This window comes from Ursus arctos, unplaced genomic scaffold (assembly GCF_023065955.2).
Source record: "Ursus arctos isolate Adak ecotype North America unplaced genomic scaffold, UrsArc2.0 scaffold_25, whole genome shotgun sequence".
NCBI classification, from domain to species: domain Eukaryota; kingdom Metazoa; phylum Chordata; class Mammalia; order Carnivora; family Ursidae; genus Ursus; species Ursus arctos.
Window position 1 is genome coordinate 23,323,602 of NW_026622930.1, and position 20,535 is coordinate 23,344,136.

The window sequence follows — 20,535 nt, forward strand, 5'->3', positions numbered from 1 at the left end:
CACACACACACACCCCAAAAGAGAGAGAAGACAAACTGTACACATATACAGCATAGAGATTCTTCCTGGAGAAAAGTGCTGATCCAGACCTGCCCAGAGGAAATGAGTTCTTTTTAAACACAAAAAATGCAATCAGGGATAATCAGCAAGTTAACAACACACTTGCAAACACCCTAGTCCCTAGAAAGGAAGAATGCCAGCTTTCAATGCAAGTTCTGAGAACAGAACAGATCCTTTGGGCGAATGAGAAAACAAGTGATCATGTCAGCGTCTTCAGGCAGAACTTTCTCCAAAGCCAAGAAGCTTTGGAACAGCAGTCAGCTCCAGAAGGCACCTGCTTGTAAGAAGTGCTTCAATAACCACATTCCCAAAGTGGCTTTGTGGGTTGGGGTTGCCTCGGCTCCTCTTCCCATCCGCTTTTCCAGTGGGCTCCGTGGGGGAAAAAGAAGCCAAAAAAAGGTGGCATCATGTCTTGAATCTCCCTCTCCTGCAGCCCACCCACGGGAAGGGAGACGCAATGCCCAGAGCAGCCCAGCTGGGGAAAGCAGCCACAGAGACCTGGGGAGGGCTTCCACAGAAGCCCCTACATGACCTACAAAGGGGCCTCCAATAAGACCCATCAAGGTGTCCTAGTCACCAGCATGAACCACCTGTGAAATAAACTTTGCTTTGATTTAAAAGAAAATTTAATAGTTGTGGCTAAAGTTCATATCAATTACAACCTGCTTTAGGCTGGCTGGGCTGCTGTGGGACAGTTTCAGGAACCCTTGAAGACGCTCTTTTTAATTACAAACCACAAGGCAGGTGCCGCACCGGAAGGAAGAAATCCTGGGAGTCAGTGCTGAGCCACTCATCTGGCCCCACCTACCTGACGGTCCTACTGCTTCCCAATCTTGGCTGCACAACGGAATTACCCAAGGAGTTTAAAAAAGGTGCTTGGATCCCACCCCCCCCAAAACGCTGATCGAATGGGTCCAGAGGGTGGCCCGAGAGTTGTTGAACTCCCCTAAGTGATCCTAACATGTGCAGCCAAGGTTGAGAACCACTGTTCTGCCCTAGACCATCCCACCACCTCCATGGAGAGACACATTTCTAGAAGAATCCAGGACTTGACACCAAAAGAATAGGAGAAAAGAGACCTTCCTTACCTCTTCCTCATCCCAGCCTCCCAACACACATACCCCTGTGGTCAGTTCTCATGTTCTTCGTCATGTCAACACTTCCTTCTGCTCAAAGCTAGGCCTTCAGTGAGTCTTGGAGTCCAGGAATCTGGATTTTAAGTATTTGTCAAAGTACAGTCTGGACCACTTCTCTCACATATAATCCCAAACAGTCAGAATTCAGTGAATGAGGTGAGGACAGTCCAAGTCTTTAGGCCTGAGTTCCCGCTTCCCTTTCCCTGGGAAGCTGTAGTTGAACTTGGGAGGCTCTCCAAGGTTATGCTGAGTATTGCTAGCTCCCTCAGGCACTTGGCTGGACAAGGGTCCTGTCAGTCTCTGTGCTTTCCTGTACCATTCTCAGTACGGGGACAGGTGAAGGGAGAACAGGAAAGAAGAACCTCATGTGAAAAATCCTGCTGCTAGAATGAGGTGGTGAGGAGGCCCATCGCCAGTCGCTTCATTCACCCTCCAGACACTTCCCCCAAAGACTGGGGAGGGGGAGCAAGTGGAAGGGCTGGGGTCACAGCAGGCCAAGCATGGCCTGCAATCCATCCACCCTCACTCTCCTTTGCATGGGCATTCTTCATCCTGGGGGTTAAGGAGGGAATGATGGGGAATCTCCCACCCGTCCTAAGGGTCCAACTCTCCAGGGATCAGGAGGGACAGACATAGCCACTTTGCCCATTTCTACTGGACTTCTTACTCTGTGCTAACCCTGCTGAGCTATGCTCCAATGGAAGGAGCTGGGCTGGGCCGCACATCCTGCAGTCTGCTCCATCTCGCCCTTTGAGTAAGGAGCCCGTGATTGAGCAGCCAGGACCCTCCTCTTGCTGAGATCTGGTGGGTGTTCCATGGACAGCCATCAAAGGACTTCCACCCCCTCCTCAGGGAAAGGGACCCGATCATCTAACACGTAACTAAAGGTGGCCCTCAATGACAGTGTTGGTTTCTATCAAGGGTCTCAGGCCTCACCCAACCCAGTGGGTGGGTCTCCAGTAAGAGAGGGCTAGGGAAGAAGGTCTTACCTTCCGAGCAGAGCTTGCCTCCATAGCCGGTGGTGGAACAGTCACAGGTGGGGTGGCCATCCAGGAGAAAGCAGATGCCCCCATTTTCGCAGGGACGCTCACCACAGGGCCCCTCGGCATCCAACTGGACTCCCTGGCTCCCCAGAAGACGAGGCTCTGAGTTGCCATACTTGAGATCCAGGATTAATCCTCTGAAGCCGGGCATGGCCTGTACTCCATCAAGGGTCAGGGCAGAAGGTCGTATGTCCGCGGGGACCCCGCCAAGGAACAAGTCACTGACCACATCCATGTAGGGCCGCTGAGGCTGCAGCTCGCCCGCCTGGCCCTCGCCGTCCAGCACCAGCACCGTGCGCAGGCGGTCGCGGCTCACCATGAGGAAGTGCCAGCTGCTGTCGTTCACCTGCTTGTCGGACAGCACGGCGGTCTCCGCACAGTCCATGCTGAAGCGGAGCTGCACGCGGCCGTCCGCCAGGGAAAGGCAAAGGAAGTCGCAGACGCCGCCGTCGTCCAGGTAAAGGAGCAGGCCCGTGGACACGTTGGTCTTGAACTGGAAGCTCAGGTCGCTGCGCGTGCTGGCATCCCAGCGGAGGTAGCGGGCCCACTGGTTGGGGAGGCCCATGAACTCGAGGCCCAGGCAGAGCCCCAGCAGCGACCCCAGCAGGACGCTCACCTTCAGGGTGAAGAAAACCGAGTTGGCGGTGAAGCTCATCGTGGCAGCCAGGACGGAGCCCGGAGGGGCAGGCGGACGGGGGAACAGCCCTCGGGGGACAATCCCCCTTGGCGGCGGAAGGGAGAGAGGAAGAGGAAACGGGCTGGGGGCACAGAGAGCACACGAGAGGAAGCAGGCGCAGGCGCACGCGCACCGATACCCAGAGGGTGAGGAAGAAGGAACGTGAACAAGACGGCCCCAGATGGGCGCACGAGCAAGAGATTCAAGGAAGCGGCAGAGGAAGGCGGCAGGGCGGCAGAAGAGGAGGGAAGTCAGGTGGGAAAGTGGGGAACGGGAGTGAGGAGCAAAGTGTCCTTCTCCAAGAAAAGATCTCAGCTATCCATGTGGATCCGGAGGCCTTGATTCGAGGAGGAGAAGGTACACGGCGGGTGGAAGGCTTCAGCAATGCACTCCTCCCAACGGACCCCCAAACGCCCCAGCCAGGGAGGCCGGGGAGAGGGCTGGGGTGGGGGTGCCGTGATGGAGGAGGTGTGAGTGGTGGTGAGGTGAGCCAGGTGAAGGACAGAAACAGGCCAAGGACCAGCGCTGAAGTTTTACCTCCTAGCAGCAGGGGGCTGCAGGGAGCGGGGCAGCCCAAAGCTGAGTGCTCAGGCCGAGCAGGGCCCAGGGCAGAGCCGAAGCAGGTTCAGGCTTCATGGTGCGGGCCAGAGGCAGTCCTGCCCATAACCTGCCCCTCAGCACTCCAGAAAAAGACCTGCAGGGAGAAGGGGGGAGGCAGAAAGAAGAGAGAGATTAGGGTGGTGTCAGGAAAATATTACACCTATTTCACAAATATTGATGACTTCCTGACCATGAGCCAGGTTACTCTAGTGATTTCCACTGTGCCTGGTGCTTTAAATAGGAGAGAGGGCCCAAGTTCTTCCTGAGCTGTCGCAGGACCCTGAGCTCAGTGCCCAATGCTGCACGTGGTTTTTCCATATGCAAAAATAGTATAAAACTCTCAAAGCCCTATCAGCACATTTTTACAGGATCCATATCACAGGGTCACATAGCTAAAATTTATTTGTAAGGTAAGTGCTAACATTTTATACACTCGAATACACACATATAATTTTAACTATTTACCTACTAAAAGGCATGAAATGACATGGATATCTTTTTAGATTTCTCTTTTTCAATTTGACAACCCAATGCCTGGGTGTAGGCGGTCTAAGACAAATTCCCACCTTTATGTTTTTGAAAGAAATATTTCTAAAAATCAGCAGAAATAAATTAGAAAGTGAGTAATGAGCAAAACAAGTCTCATCTCTTAATACATGTTGGTGAAAAGTTCTTATAGAAAAAAACGCGTTCTGAGACTTAAAGAAAAGCTGTGCCTGCATCCTAGTTCTTTTAGGTAGAACTTTGAGCCAACTTCTTAACCTGTTTGAGCTTCTATTCCCTCTTTGGTAAAGCAGAGGGAAGTAGTTTTTCTAAGGCTGGAGAGAGGAGACAACGAGGTCATGTATGGGAAGATCCTAGCATGAGACTGTATGCACAGTAGGTGATCAATAAACTCTGTATTCTTTACTTTCTTATTTCTAGATTGAAAGGGGTGGGAAGAAGAGTCGCTGTGTGTCTGTGCATGCGTGCGTGTGTGGGTGTCTGCGGACGAGGGGCAGGATTAAAACCACAAGTACTTTTGAAAAACTACAAAAACTGCAGAATGAACAACAAATAAGGTATAGCACGAACTTAGAGCACATTACATATATTTTATTCTGGTTGGAAAGGCACCAACACCCCGTCAAGTGGGTGATCCAGATGTTGACTCTAGCAGACTCTGGCCCACCTAGCCAAGTGGAGACTTCTTTGTTCACATAAGAGCAATGAGTATAATTTCCGAAAGCTGTGCAAATGGCTGCTTATGAATGGACACTTTTGATAGTTCACCATAGTCTCGATTAGACCATTACTGTCCACTATTTTTAGGATGATCGCATTAGCAAAACTAGCTATTACCCCTGCTTTGAAGAGGAAAATCCTCCTTAGCCAGGAACAAACGTCTATTCCCACTGAACAAACAAATCCAATCAATAACAGGTTGATTAAATCCAGTGCAAGGAAAGCCTTTCTTCTATAAAAGCAGTGTTTCCCAAAGCGTGGCACAATACCCCCCACAGTGCAAAAGAAGCGTCACTGGAACACAGACACAGCAGTCTGGAAGTGCCAGATCATGTGCGTTTTGTCAGAGCCACCTGTTAAAACTTCAGAAATTTTTGAACTGGTTAAGGTCACTTTGGTAGCATGAAATCAACCACGCTAGGAGTATTTACACCATGGAAACAGTCAAATACTACAAATTTGAGTCTTTGAGAAAGTGAGATTTAAGGAAACCCTAAAAAGAGAGTGAGGGATTAGCCATGGGAAGAATGTTCCAGAAGTAACAGCACAAAGTCCTTGAGACTGGAGCAGACTGGTACAGGTGAAGAACAGCAAGTAGGTTGGTGCCATTGGAGTGAGAAGAAGACATGAAGCCAGAGGCAGATGATCAAGAGGCCAGGTGATGGGACATGACCCAGTCTCTGCGAATGTGATCATCGTATGAGGTGAAGTATGCCAACCAAGGAAAAAGGCAACATCCCAGGGGGAGACGAAACCCTGGTCTGAAAAGAGGACTCCTTCTGGTTTCAACTACAGCCACAGCCACATATTTCCTTAAATCAAATGGTTGAAAGGGGCCACTTTCAGGGAATGTGCTCAGAGGATAACAGCTCCTCTGTTCCCTCCCCCCATCATGCATTTTATTTACAGAAGTGGGGGGAGGGGGCAAGAAAAGGGGAAGCAAGGCAGGTATGAGCAGAAGGAACAAGCTTCTTACAGGGGAGGTACTCCAATCCTGTAATTATTAATGAGCCAAGAATATAAAAATCACGTGGCCATAATGGAGCCCAGAGTGTGTAAGCCCAAGAGGCTTGGGACAGTTTTCTCAGTGACACTACTCTGGCTGCTCCAGCTCTTGGGGGAGCTTTCCTCTCCACTCCCTGTCCTGCCAGTTTAGACCAACGAGTCTACTGACTGACAGGCAAGGCCCAGGCTCAGATGGCCAAAGCCAATGGAGCCCTCTGCAGGAGGAAACGACGTAAAGATGGAGGGCCCAATATTATGGATGAGCAGGGACATGGGAAACGCTTGAAACTTCCAGACTGGTCTATACTGTCTATCAACTTACCTCTGAGCCTCTGAAAGTCACTTATTTGTCTGAATAAATTAAATGACTTGCTCAACTCAATATGTTTATTGAGCCCTGATTCATTCAAGACACTGGTCTATCAAAGCAGAATAAGAAACCACTCTTGTCCTCAAAGGCATCAAAAAATAGTGGGGTCAGGTGTGCTGCAGAGACTCAAAGCACAGTGATGAAGATCCTGGCTCTAGAAGCTTGATGGGGAGCTCCCTGTGGGCAGGGTATGCTTCACCATGGTGCTTGCCACAGGGCCTTGGCACAGAGTGGGAGCTCAGGAAACATGTGTACAGGATGGAAAGAGAAAACAGAAGCTGACGAACATCCCCGTGGATCATCTGACTTCTGTTCCATGCAGTGGCCTCCACATCACCCCACTTTACACAACAACAGCAATCCTGAGCCCCCACACTTCTCTGGATGCCAACCTCAGATGACCCCAAAAGGCAAAGCAGCACATGCCTAGTGATCTGAGGAAACCCATGAATGAAGATCTAAGCTTCCCAGGGACACTCCCATCCAAGGAGGATCATGGGAATTTTCCCAGCCTTTTCTGGGGTGACAGCTCCATCCGCCTGAGTCTCTCACGTCGGAGTCACAGTCCTGCCCTCCGGCCCAGACCAGCACTGGAGACACCGACGTACTCCTGCCGACATCCAGAGTGATCAAAAAGGCTGGCTGAGGAAAACTTAAGTTTTCTTTCCCGCACGTGCCAGGCAGAATCTGATTTCAGGACTGGGAATATCAGAATTGGGTTGACAGACTTGACACCATATAGTCTGCCCTTCCATTGCTTTCTTGGATTGTGGACATGCCCATGGCTTCTGAGAAACTGCCAATACGGCCAAAAGCTAAAGATGACCTTACATTGAGTAGCACAGGCCTTGAGCCACCTGCCCCACCATTTCTTCTCCAGCCTTCTCTACCCTTCTAGCAGAGCTACACAAGGCTCAAGAAATGGGGAAAATGGGAGCAGAGAGCCCTCTCCACCCAGTCAGCCTCCTTCCACCCTCTCCTGAGCCATCGGATGGCCTAGGCAGCTGTAGGTGTATGGGTGGTTTGTCCCAGAGCCTGCAAGGAGGGCAGGGGCTGGTGCAGAAGCGCAAATGCTCATCTGTTATGTGGGAATCTAGCAGGAAAGTGAGTGACATTATCTAATTGCCAGCTAATTTACATAATTATCAAATGGCACACTTTTTATGTGGGGTTAACATCTTTGCAAATGTCTCACAATCCGGCTGCTCAGGAGGCAGGGGGCCCCTCTCACAACTCTGACACACAGGCTATTTGCCATAGGCCTGGCTTGGAAGAGCTGGCTGCCATTTGCCCTTCCACCTGCTCTCTCCAGTTCCTCCACTCTCTTGAGACAGACTCAGGAGAAAGTGGGGTCTGTGTCTAGAATCAGGATGGGTATGTGAAGGCATGATGATAACTGTCCCCAAGCCCAGATTGGGCTTGCCATTTCTCCCTTTAGAAATTCTCATTCACTTCCCTCTTATTCCCTTCACCAGAACCAGAAAACCCATATAATGGCTCTCTGTTGGTTTTACTCACCTCCCCCTTTACCACACTCCTCACTCCACTTTGAAGCTAAAATGATTTTCACCAATCTCAGTCCTGGTCATTCAGGTGGGGTTTATCCCAATCCCGGATCCTGCAACCCAATGTAGCCAATTAGGACCTTCCAATCTCCTGCCACAGTGATTAGTTTAGGCATCAGCCTGTCACCCAAACAGAGTCAAATTAGAATTAACCCTGGGGCTTTTGCTGGAATTATTGAGAGAAAGGTCCTCTCTTCTCACCATCCTGTCAAACTATTAGAATGAAGCCCAGAGTTGATGAGAGAAACCAAAATGACCTTGTCTAAGAATAAAGACAACAGGGGCGCGGGGGTGGCACAGCGGTTAAGCGTCTGCCTTCGGCTCAGGTCCCGGCGTTATGGGATCGAGCCCCACATCAGGCTCTTCCACTATGAGCCTGCTTCTTCCTCTCCCACTCCCCCTGCTTGTGTTCCCTCTCTCGCTGGCTGTCTCTATCTCTGTCGAATAAATAAATAAAATCTTTAAAAAAAAAAAAAAAAGAATAAAGACAACAAACGAAAAAGAGCCAAGAGATGGCTTAAGAGAGACTTCTAGTGATGTTTTAGCACCTAGATGCAAACAGGCCTGAAGCCCAGTGTCCAGTAGATCCTGGGATTTCCGTTCTATGAATCACACTTTTTTTTTTTTGCTTAAGCTAGTTTGAATTGGGTTACTAGACCTGCAAACACACTGCCATTGACATATTGATAAGAGCTTTCATTTCATATGGCCGCCCATACCTGTCAGGACTCCCTGTGACCTGAGACACATGTCAAATGGCTCACCCTCCCCCCACCAATGCTCCACACTCCCATTTGTCCATGTCCTTGGGCGAAGGCATAGGATGCAGGCATACACTACCCCTAGGTGCTTTGGGGGGGAGTGTAGGCTTGCTCTTGTACAATAGCCTCAGAGATTCACTAAGTCAACTAAACTGTGCCCCGCCTGATACTACACAACTAGGGCAGCCCCACATGCTTAGCCCTCTCTACCTTAATGCAACAGTAAAGACTCTACAGCAGGCGGTGAGGGAGGTGAAGGCACGAATTCTCTCCAAGACATGAAAGCAGTTCAGGCTAACGATGTACAGCATGGGCCTTGACATAAGGCCAAGCTAGATTTAAACCCAGACTCATTATTATAGCTATTTAGCCCAGGGCACTCTCTGGGCCTCTGTTTGTTCATCCAAAAAAATGGCATGATAATACCTATCTCATAGGGTAGTTTTGAATTTTATTACATTTTTAAAAGTATAGAGGTACAACTACTTCTAGAAAATTGTGTGACAGTAACTACTGAAGCTGAGTATTTTTACCCCATGACTCTACAACTCCCTTCCTAGGTATATACCAACAGAGATGCTTACATATGCCCAACCAAAGACATGCATGACAATGTTTATAACAATGCTCTTCACAATAGCCAAAACCTAGAAAATAACCAAATGCCCATTTGCAGTCGAACGGAGAAATCAGTTGTAGTCTAGTCATGCAAAATGCTGTAGGGCAGTAAGAGTAACTGGTCTTCATCTCCAGACAGCAGTATGGCTGAAGCTCACAGCAGGGTACACACCGAATGTGTTCCATTTATATAGGGTACGAAAAGAGGCAAAATTACTCTATGCCATTAAATGCCAGAATAGTGGTTACCCTTGGGGAAGTTGCTGACTAGAAAAAGGCAAAGGGGTAAAGAGTTCTATTTCTGGATCTGGGAGATGTTGCACATTGGGTTCAGTTTGTAAAAATGCACTGGTTGAGCACGATGTATGTACTTTTCTAATACATATGTTATTCTCTGAGTCAAAGCCAATCCCTTATCTGGGAAAATGCGGGCAAACATCCACCAGGTCTTCCAACAGGGATCCCACTGTCCTTCTCTCCTCCCAGTCCATGCTGCACCTCAGATCCCTCTTTCACAATTTATTCATGTCCAAGAATACCACCGCTCCTATTTTCTCTTCTTCCCCTGAAATCTGCTGAGCTGTGTCTAGTCTCAAAGGTCCTTGGCCACCAAGCTTACCCTACCCTCTGTTTGCTGGCCCTACCCCTCCTGGAAAAGGAAGGGGGAGATAGGGAAGGCCTCCAAAGACCTCAATGCCAGTCTATCAAATAGGCCTCTAGAGAAGGGTGTTTGAGCCTTACATTATGCTGAAAAAAGGATAGCGATGTGGAGAGAAGAGAATTTTTTAAAGCCTTGAACTATAATACCTTTTTTTAAAAACTCAATTTTCCATAAAAACTAAGAAGTAGTCATGTCAGACTAACCTAAATTCCTTTTCTGTCAAGAATACTAATCTATTACAGTAGAGACACACAGGACTTCAGCCAATCTTTTCGAAAAGTTTCTCATGCTTTGAGGAATATAAGGTGGACAGAACCAAGAAAAAGTGTCACTGGCAAAACAACAGCATTCAAAGAGGGTGAGCAGCTTCTGGTGTGAGGTCAGGCCTTGCCCCATTCCTCATATTCATTAAGAGCTTGGGTAGGATCGGTCATGTTTCGGGGTGACCTTACACTGACATTCAGTGAGCATCCCAGATGATGCTGTGGGATCTCAAGAGGTCACGTAGGCTTAAACAGCCTAAGTCTAGTACGATGAACTTTGATGGAGATAAATGGAAAACTATAAGGTTTGATCCTCCAAAATAATCCACCCATAAACATGGAAGCTATAATTTGTAATCGTATGGTAAACTAGAACTGAGGAATCAAAAAGACAAGATGAGGCGAGAGGAGTGCGTGTGTTCTGTGACTGCCAGATAACAAATGCAATTTTAGATTACATGAATTAAAACATAACTTACAGGGAAAGGGAAATGATCATTTGTGTCAATTTGATCATTAGATTTTTATTCTGAGCCCCACTCTTTGAGAGAGGTGTAGGTAACCTGGTAGGTAGTAAATTGAGAGGAAGTCTTTTTGTTAACTTTTTTTTTTTAGCCATAGAGTACCCATGGTATAGAGAGAAAGATTTAAAAAAAAAAAAATAGCTCAGATCCTGCAAAGCACTTACATGTTAGTAGAAAGGAAAGACATGAGCCTAAATCATATAAGGAGACAGATCAAAGTTGAGGGGTAGGCTCTATCTAGTATGGGTTCAAAATGGCAGTGGTCCATCTCTAGGGTCCAATAAAATGCTGGTGCTAGGGTAAATGCCCCTTTCATGGAAGTCAAAAACATGGGCTCTGGAGCCAGACTTCATGGGTTCAAATCCCAGACTCACCACTTGCTGCCTGTGTGACCCTGAGCAAGTCACTTACACTCTATGTGCCTCAGTTGCCTCATCTGTAAAATGTTGATGATATTAATGAGTTGCCATAGTAAGACAACTACTACAAGGTAAAGCCCTTAGGACAGAGCTCAGCATGGATAAGTACCAAGCGAATGCAGCCACCGCTGCTGCTGCTGTTACTGTGGTCCTTGATGTTCATACTTCATCCCCGCAGCATGGCTGATGCTGGTACCTCTCCCTGGCCTGCTCAGAGAGTGTAAGCTGGGTAGACGGACATCTTTCAAAATTCATCCCAATGACAGAGACAATGTTAAGAGTCATACCTGAGCATTCCTACATTGGAAGAAAGTTTCCACAGGTTCTCTATGGCCCTCAAAGATAGGATTCCGTTCAGTGAATAAAGTTGAGGAAGAGTATTTGAATCTTTACACACAGACCACCTCAAGATAAAGTGGGCTTCTGTGTCGTTGGAGATATTCCAGAAGAGGCTAGACAGCCTTTGGAGTTGTCTGTCCAGTACTCGATAGGTGTGCATGTAGTGTAATAGGGTCTAGAAGAACAGGAGGTGACTGGCCTGGTGAAGTCAGTGAAGACTTCTCAGAGAAGGGGAACTTATTGGAAACTTGAAGGATCAAGTAGAGCATAGGCACCTGGAAAGGAGAAGTCTGGTGCGGGGGGAAAGACCATTGGACTGGGGGGTCAGAACGAGGCTCTGTCTTTCCCTTAACTATTGGCCAAATGACCTCATGGAAAACTATTATGTATCCAATTTTTAGTTCTTCTCTTGTAAATTAGAGAGAACAATGAATACACCTTCCCGGATATTGTGAGCATCAGAGGAGGTAAAGGACTACATAGTGTAATTTAATAATCATGCCTTCTTACCATGCCTTGACAAGTCTCTAAGGTTCATATCAAAAGCAAGCCATGCCTTTAATCTCTCCCCTGTCTGCCACCTCCACTCCATCGCCAAGGGACCCCCTAGTTGTCTTGTGGGCAAAACGCAACAACAAACTCTTATCCGCAGATTGCAGGACTCAGCCCTCGCAAGGTGCCAATAGCTTCCCCAGCATCCCAGGTGCAGCCAGGAACCCAAGAAGCTGTGGTCATTCGCAATTCAGGCTCCTCCCTTCTCCTATCTTTTCCTCTCCCAGCCAGCGGGCCTCTCCAGCCCAGAGTTCTAGGCCGTGGATTGGGAAGCCATCTGGCTGTGGGGAGAGTTAATAATTTATAATGGAGATAATCACCCTTCAAGATCCTCGCCTCCTGGGACCATTAAAAAGGATTCAATTGAGAGTCAGTGAGTTCTTTACGTGAGGGGACAGGGAGAAGGAGGGAGGGGAGGGTTGGAGGTGGGGAGGAAAAGAGGAGGAGAAAGGGAGGGGGAAATCAGCTAGATTTTTAGCCGATCTGACCCCCTAAAGGAGGCAGGGGAAGAGGGAAATTATTCAGTCCAAGAAGACAATCTTATCCAGCTTTCACAGCACCAGCCCAGCAAGAGTGCAATTTATGGGTCTTTTCTCCTAGCCAACTCTCTCTATACAAAGGGGAAAAAAATCAAACACATGCAAGAGATGGGGAGAGAGATGCAGACAAGAGAAAATAAGCCTGCCCAGCAATCATGTCTGGGGCTGCTGGGATGGCTCTCTCTGTTCTCTTTCCAGGGCACAGTAAGGCCCCCACTGTGCTAATTATTCCCATTACTTGACAAATTCTCCATTAACAAAGCAAGTAGTGCCAGAGCTGGCAGGGGGATGTGCAGAGGCTCCGGACAGACTAGAGCTGTTCAGACCCAGACCAGACAGCCCCCAGCTTCACCATGGAACAAAAGTAGGGCACAGCCCCATCTGTGGGGTTTACCTCGGAGGGGTAAGGTGCAGAGCATGCTTCTTCCAGGGTCATGCAATGGTTGAGGGTGGGAAACGTGAGTGTAAGAAGCAGGGATAGGGACATGCCCAGGAATGCCATCTCTTGTAAGGGTTTATAACCCTTTATATGTGGATGAGGGCCAAGCCTGGGAGTATGGGGCAAGCTAAGTGCAGCCTCTGAGAAGGGGGTAGAGCTGATTGGTGTCTTCAGCACCAAGGACAATGACCATTTGGTGCTCCCATGATTTTGGAAAGCCACTGGAAAGGCTATTCCACAGTTCTGGATGCATATGCATCTTCCACCAGCAGTACTCCTACCATACTTACATTGTGCAAGGCACACTCTAAGTATGTTACACCTGAAATCATTTAAGTCCTGAAGAAACTGAAGAAGTATACCTATTATTATCCCTGTTTTATAGATGAGTGAACTAAGATCCCCAAGAGATTAAATAATTTTTCCAAAGTCATGCAGTTCATGAGGGGCAGAACTAGGTCTGGCTACAAGCCCAAGCCATGGCCCCATCTAATCTACCACATCCCCTTCTCCACTCTCAGTTTCCCCAGGGTTCCCTGGCTCTTTGGAAGAAAATTACAGGCTTAGCCCAGTGACCCAAGACCTTATAGGGGAGAGCTTGGGCTACGCTGATCAATTCAGCTTTCCAGAGCTCTCTCGTAGACCCTGTATCAGCCTCGTACACAGTGTCCCTGCCATATGCTTGCCTCTTACAGGCTATCTTCTGCACAGCAGTCAGAGTGACTTTTAAAATAGAAGTCACCGCTCCCTCATTCAAAACTCTCCAATGATTTGTCTACATACTCAGAATGAAATCCAAAGTCCTCCCTGTCAATATAGTCAATGATATTGTAATAGCAGTGTTGTATGGTGACAGATGGTAACTAGACTTGTGGTGAGCATAGCATAATGTTTAAACTTGTCAAATCACTATGTTGTACACCTGAAATGTGCACAACATTTGTAGCATAATATGGCATTGTGTGTCAATTACACTCAAATTAAAAAAAAATTTAAAGATAAGTCCTCCCTGTCTTCCACAAGACCCTACTTGGTCTGCCCCCCAGCTATCTCTCCAAGCTCATCCACTACTTCCCACTGGGCCCCAGACATGCCAGCCCCTTGGTGTTTTCAGAAATCCCTAGTACAATTCAACCTCAGAGCCTTTGCTTTTGCTGTTCCCACTGCCCAGAATGCCCTTCCCCCAACCCTCTCATGTTGTATTCCTTCTGCCCACCCCAGGCCTCCACTCCAGTGCCTCCTCTATCTAAACTAGCTTTGGGGGGGAAACAATAAAAAAATAAAATAGCTTTGGGGGTACCAGTTAGTACTCTTCAGTCTTCTCTCCTTCCATACTCTGTGGGAGAACTGTCCCTCTACATCTTCCCATCCTACCTGTTCCCAAGGAACTGAGAAGTGGAGGTGCAGCTACCGTCACCAAATGACCAGACCTCAGCTCCTACTTTTACTCGAGAAGTCACTGCCTGAGAGAGAGAGGCGGCCAGAGGACAGGGATCTAAGCCCCATCGGTGGCTGGGCAGCACACAATGCATCAACGAACCCACCTGTTGCAACACCCCCAGGTTCCCACTGACCACTGCCCCCACTTCTACAGGGTATAAATTGTTCCAACCCTCTTACTCTGTCCTGAAGAGAGGCATAAACACATGAGGCAAAAAGGGAAGAAAGGAAGGCTTGGGGCAGCAGGAGAAGACACAGCAAGGGGGCAATCTTGGGACTCTCCCTGACCAGGGCGAGTATTAACAGCTCAGGACCTTTGAAGGTGGGCATGGTACCTGGCACAGAGTAAGCTATAGATGAATGTTTGTTGACTCGACTAAGGGGAGGAAGCAGGTGAAAGTTTGGAGAATTCAAAGGAGTGACTTGTGGGTTAGACAATTGGCAGACTGGCTCTAGAACTCTACCCTGACAGTGTAACAGGGACAACCACTCACCCTACCACACACCCACACAGAGAGAAAGAATATTGTAGCTGGAGAGGATCACAGAGACCTGGTTCAAACCCCTCATTCTGTAGGTGAGGAAGGAAGGACTCCAGGGACAGACAAGCAAGAGTCTAAGATCATACAACTGGGCAGTGGCAGAAATGGCACTAGAGCCCAGGTATTGGGAAATTTGGACCAGAGATATTTCCATGTGAAAGGGACTTTCCTATGTTAGGCTACCAAAGCCTTTATTTCAAGGAAGGAAGGAAGGAAGGGAGGGAGGGAGGGAGGGAGGGAGGGAGGGAGGGAGGAGGGGAAAGAGGAAAGGGAAGGAAAGGAAAAGAAAGGGAAAAGAAAAGAAAAGAAAAAAGAAAAGAAAAGAGTGTACCGAACCCCAAAATATGACAGTTAGAAGCAGAGCTGCTCCGTAGAAGCAGAAGGCAAAATCTTGCCTCCAGGACTCCACCTTGATGTGGACAATGATCCTCAAGATTTTATCAGAAAAAGCTCTAAGGTCCTAGAGGGCACAGTTTCAGAACCACTGTACCACACTGACTTCAACCTCTAAGGGAATAGCCCTAAAATCTCCTACTTTCCCCTCAAAAAGCCACAAAGGAACTGTCACTTATATAAACTCTTCTTGAACAGAGTTGCCTTTTCACTCATACTAACTTGAGACTGTCGTAAGCCTGGCGTAACAGAGGTCCTACCATCGGTAAATACGCATGCGAGAGACACAGTCCTTGAATTTACCCCCCCTTCCCCCACATGAAACAGGGCCGGTCATTATTTGTCCTAAGCCTCTCTCCAATAAATTTCAAGGGGCATCCTTGCCCCCAGGTTCTGGTGTTCTAGGATTTGGTTAAGAGCTAGACTCTGGAGTCAGACAGAACTGGATTCTTATCCTAGATCCATCACATAGGAGCTATCTAACCTATGGCGATTACTTAATCCCTCTGAACCTCAGTGTTCTCGTTTATAAAGAAGAGGTAATACGAGCACTCACAGCAAAGGCTGCTGTAAGGTTTCAAAGGGTGAGGGAATGCACATAAAGCTTCTGGCACAGAGACTGGCCCACAGTAAGCATGCAATAAATGTTAACCATTACTATTATCATCATTGTTATTTCTCTGTTCACCTTATTCGCACCACGGTATTCGAGATCTCTCCCACAGTGTTGTACAGTAGTTTGATAGTATTAAGGACCCAAATTCTTCACCTCTCCCTATCATCACACCCTTTCCCATCCATTACAATGCCCAACCCTTGACACCTAGCTCAGACTAGTGACTTGCCATGGCCAAATGGGAGGTTAGCAAAATGACTCAAGCAGAGTCTTGAAAACCACAGAAAACCAAAAAGGTGGGAGCCTGGTGAGAGTCCCAGGGGAAGTGGTGGGCCAAGTCAGTGAATCAGCACAGTCGGTGTGTACTGTGAGCCAAGAATGTCAAACAGGCAATACGTACAGAAACCATCATGTAACATGCACAGAACCAACAAGAGCTACTAAGTACATACAGCAATAATCTCATAAGCCACATTAAAGATAGTAAGCACTGTGTGTGTAGATTTCTTCAGAGTTTACAAAACACTTTCTCATCTAATCATCATGGTGACAAATAGGGTGTCAACTTTTTCAACTCTCTTTTACATGTGAAGAAACTGAAGCTCAGAGAGAGAACATGGTTTGCCCAGGGCCACAGAACCAGTAAGTGATGTAACTGCATCTTAAATTCTGGCATTTGAACAATAAGTCCGGTGTTCCATTATGTCACGCTGATTCACATTAAATCACAGTTGCTGGGGATCTTTTATTACTTACTTCTTACATGCATTTTTTAATTTGTTAACATTTAAAAAATTTTTAAATTCCAGTATAGTTGACACACAGATTCATATTAGTTTCAGGTGTACAATATACTGATTCAACACTTCCACACATCACCCAGGGCTCATTATGATAAGCACATTCCCTAATCCCAGCGTCTAATTCACCCAACCCCCACCACCCTCCCCTCTGGTAACCATCAATTTGTTCTCTATTCTTAAGAGTCTGTTTCTTGCTTTGTCTTGCTCTTTTTTTTCCTTTGCTCACTTTGTTGTTGTTTCTTGAATTCCACATGAGTGAAATCATATGGTACTTCACTTTCTCTGACTTTTCTCGCTTAGCATTATACTCTCTAGCTCCATCCATGTCATTGCAAATGGCAAGATTTCTTTCCTTTTTATGGCTGAATAATATTCCATTGTGTGTATACATCACAGCTTCTTTATCCGTTCATCTATCGATGGATACTTGTGCTGCCGCCATAATTTGGCTATTGTAAATAATGCTGCTATAAACACAGGGGTGCATGGATCCATTTGAATTCGTGTTTTTTTTTTTTTATTTGGGGCAGCATAATCAGTCTCATAATCTGGGGCTCTTTTAGATAAGGAAGGTAAATACATGAATCCTCCCTTCACGTGTCCACAGTACACTTCACTAGTCAATCACAGAACCTTTCTATTGAGCCAGATGGAACCTCCGATCCTTCTCAACCAACCAGTCTAGGCATGTACTACCCACCCATCAATACAACGGGCATGTGAAATAAAGCCTTTGAGCTCATCCTGCAGTAATTAAACACATATGGATGGTACACAATGGACCCGTCTATACCAGACTCTGCCCTCGAAGAGTGAGTTCTTATATAATGACAAACCTCTCCATCTAGGGCTGCTAATCCAGAATTTGCAATCATTCAAACGCAGTTCTATTATCCTCAAAGGGTTGAAAGTTTTAACTACATCGTTCTCTACAAAGTTCTAGGTTTTACTTAATAGTAAAAATATTTTAAAGTTTTTCAAATTAAAAAAAAATCAACAATTCTACCACCATGGCTTCAACTTCAGGGCTCTGTGAATAAATCTGGAATGTTTATGGTCTTTTGTTTATGATACATTATTACACAATCAGGACTAATACAACCTGTAATTTTGCATTAATTTTCCACTTATTAGTATCTATTTATAGCTTAGCTTTTAAAAATATGCTATGCTTGAAAGATAATAAAACTACATCTCTTTTTAAAAATACCCTATAACTCTATCTCTTTGCTAATCCAGGTTGGGCTTTTGTTATTCCAAACCAGGGAAGTCTTTTTATATGTTTCAAACATGAGTGCCTAAGACAGGGTAGCCAGAGGACACTAAGAGGTCACAATATTTATTATATTCAATACAACTCACACTCACTCATTCATTTATTCATTCAGCAAACCTCCAATAAATATCTGCTATTCACCAACCAACATGTAAAGCCCCAAAGCCCCAGAGATCCCAGCCAAAGCTTAGGGAGTGAGGGGAGACAATATGTGAGCAACAATCACAAGAGGAGTTGATGGGTACTTTAATAAAGATATGTACAAGCACTATATGAGCACAAAAGATGAGACAGTGACTGGCCAAGAGATACACGAAGGCTCTGAAAGGTGCTTCAAAGAACGAGGGGGTTTGCTAGACCAAGCCACAGGGGAAGTATATCAGCAGAGGGAAGGCATGAACAATGAAAGGGAAATATGAAAGATCAAAGACTATTTAGGAAGGAAAAAGAAGTCCTATCTGGGGGCTCCTGAGTGGCTCAGTCAGTTAAGCATCTGCCTTTGCTCGAGTCATGATCTCAGGATCCCAGGATTGAACCCTGTGTTGGGCTCCCTGCTCAGCCGGGAGTCTGCTTCTCCCTCTTCCTCTGCCCCTACCCCTACCCCTACCCTCTACTAGTGCTCTCTCTGTGTCAAATAAATGATAAAAATAAAATCTTAAAAAAAAAAAGTTCTATCTGGCTGGAATGTAGGGTGGATGGGAGGGAAGTGTGGAGGAAAACATTAAGCTAAAATGTCATGTTAGGAACAAAATTATAAAGGTCCTGGGTATGAAGCTAAGGAGGTCTTGGGGAGCCACTGTGTTTTAAGTAGTAGGGAAACTGGTTTTGAAGCAGAGACACCAATTAGCAGATCATTGCTGTTATCCAGAGGAGATATGAGAAGGACCTGAACTTGATCCCTACACCAAGTCTTAACGCTACATGACCATTCCCCATACACCTGAACAGCCACATTGATCCCATACCTGAGGCCACATCCCACCCAAGTAGATAACACACACACACACACACACACACACACACACACACACACACACACATTTAAAAAAAAAAAAGGAGAAAGAAGCTAATAGCTCCTGTTTTAGATTCAGTGCCTTAACCTGGAAATGTCTGATTTGTGGAATTCTTGATTCTAGTCTATGTTGACATGTCCAGACCTCTCAGCCTCTGTCCACACCCTTACACAGCCCAATCTCTTTGTCTCCAAGCCTCTAAAGAGAAAGTCATCCTGGGTGCCTCAAATCCTCCCTGGGGTACAGGGTGCTCAGCCGCTCTAGGAAGAATGGACCAAAATAGAAGCTTAGTAGGTTATGAACCAATCCTGAAACCTTAACATCCACTTCCAACATCATCAGGACAAAGAATAACCAGCTGTCTGAACACTTTGGGTGCTCTAAAAAGCACTTCCTGGGCATAGGAAAAAAAACAAAAACAAAAAGCTTTAAGTCTGGTGAAATTATACCCATGAAGATGGGATGGTGACGACCTTCAGAAGAAACTACAAGGATTAGTCCACCAGAACTAGCCTAAACCCACACTTCTTAAAGTATGCTTCTCAGAAAACCAGTCCCATGAGATGCTCTAAAAACAAAAACAAAAAGAAAGAAAAAATCTTCGTCATAAATATGTTTCAGAAACATTGCTATTCATACAATGTTTGATAATAGCAAAATTCATATTGGAAGCCTGGTCCACAGTGTGATGATATTAAGACACAGGGCCTCTGGGAGGTCGGTAGGACCTGAAGGAGAAGCCCTTGTGAATGGAAATAGGACCCTTATAAGGGCCAACATCGACGATCTTGCTTCTTCCTCTCTCTGCTCTCCACCATGTTTGGATACAAGAAGACGGTCATCTACAAACCAGGAAGCAGGTCCTCACCAGAAACCAGATCTGCCAGCACCCTGATCTTAGACCTCCCATCCTGCAGAACCGTGAAAAATAAATGTTTGCTGTTTAAGGAACCCACTCTATGGTATATTGGGTTATAGAAGCCCAAACTGACTAGCCATCAAATGGCTTTCCCATTTTAGAGACTGGCAATGAACAACAGAATATTGAGGTTCCAGGAAGCCTTATAGAAGAAAAACCTGAACGAATCTGGTCAAGCCTCCTTCTTTTGCAGATGAGGCAAACTGAGGCTTGAGTCATTTCCATTATAGCTCTGCACTGTTAGCTACTGTTCCCTAGACTGCAAGTGAAGGTAAGTGGTCATCTGGCAAGAACTATATCTCAGTCTCTGTGAATGCCCAGAGCCTGGGCACCTGCATGACAGTTGCGATCCCTGAATATTTGTCGACTCTGTGACCAAAAGAAAGTGTGGAGGTCTTGTAAGTGGAGATAGATATACAAGCTTTTAAGTTTCTTATCACTCATCCATTCATCCACTCAAAAACATTTATCGTGCACATATTATCTTCTGTATGAGCTGTCAGCAGTGGGGATAGAGCTAAGAATAAAACAGCCACAGCCTTTACCTTCAGAGAGCTTACAGCTTAGTAGGGGAGGGAAGGTCAAGAACACTCAAAATTATTAAGAGGCTCTCCAGAGAGAGAAAGTATAGGTTTGAGGTGCTCCACCCCCATCCATCTTTCTCCTGGAGTCTCTCTTTCCAAGGATGGATGTGATTGCTATTACTGGATCTCCATTAAAATAGTTTCCTTCCCACACC

At 46.5% G+C, this 20,535-nt stretch overlaps 1 protein-coding gene across 12 annotated transcripts in view; it reads right to left on the reverse strand.

Moving 5' to 3' along the window:
• Nucleotides 1–2,993, reverse strand: part of NRXN3 (neurexin 3) — a 1,447,961-nt gene extending 1,444,968 nt beyond the window's left edge. For all 12 annotated transcript variants that reach the window (XM_057318701.1, XM_057318699.1, XM_057318700.1 and 9 more), the window contains exon 1: nucleotides 2,186–2,993. In XM_057318701.1, coding sequence (XP_057174684.1) covers nucleotides 2,186–2,894 — 709 coding nt within the window. In that variant the 5' untranslated portion in view covers nucleotides 2,895–2,993. The remainder of the gene's footprint in view (nucleotides 1–2,185) is intronic.
• Nucleotides 2,994–20,535: the final 17,542 nt, after the last annotated feature.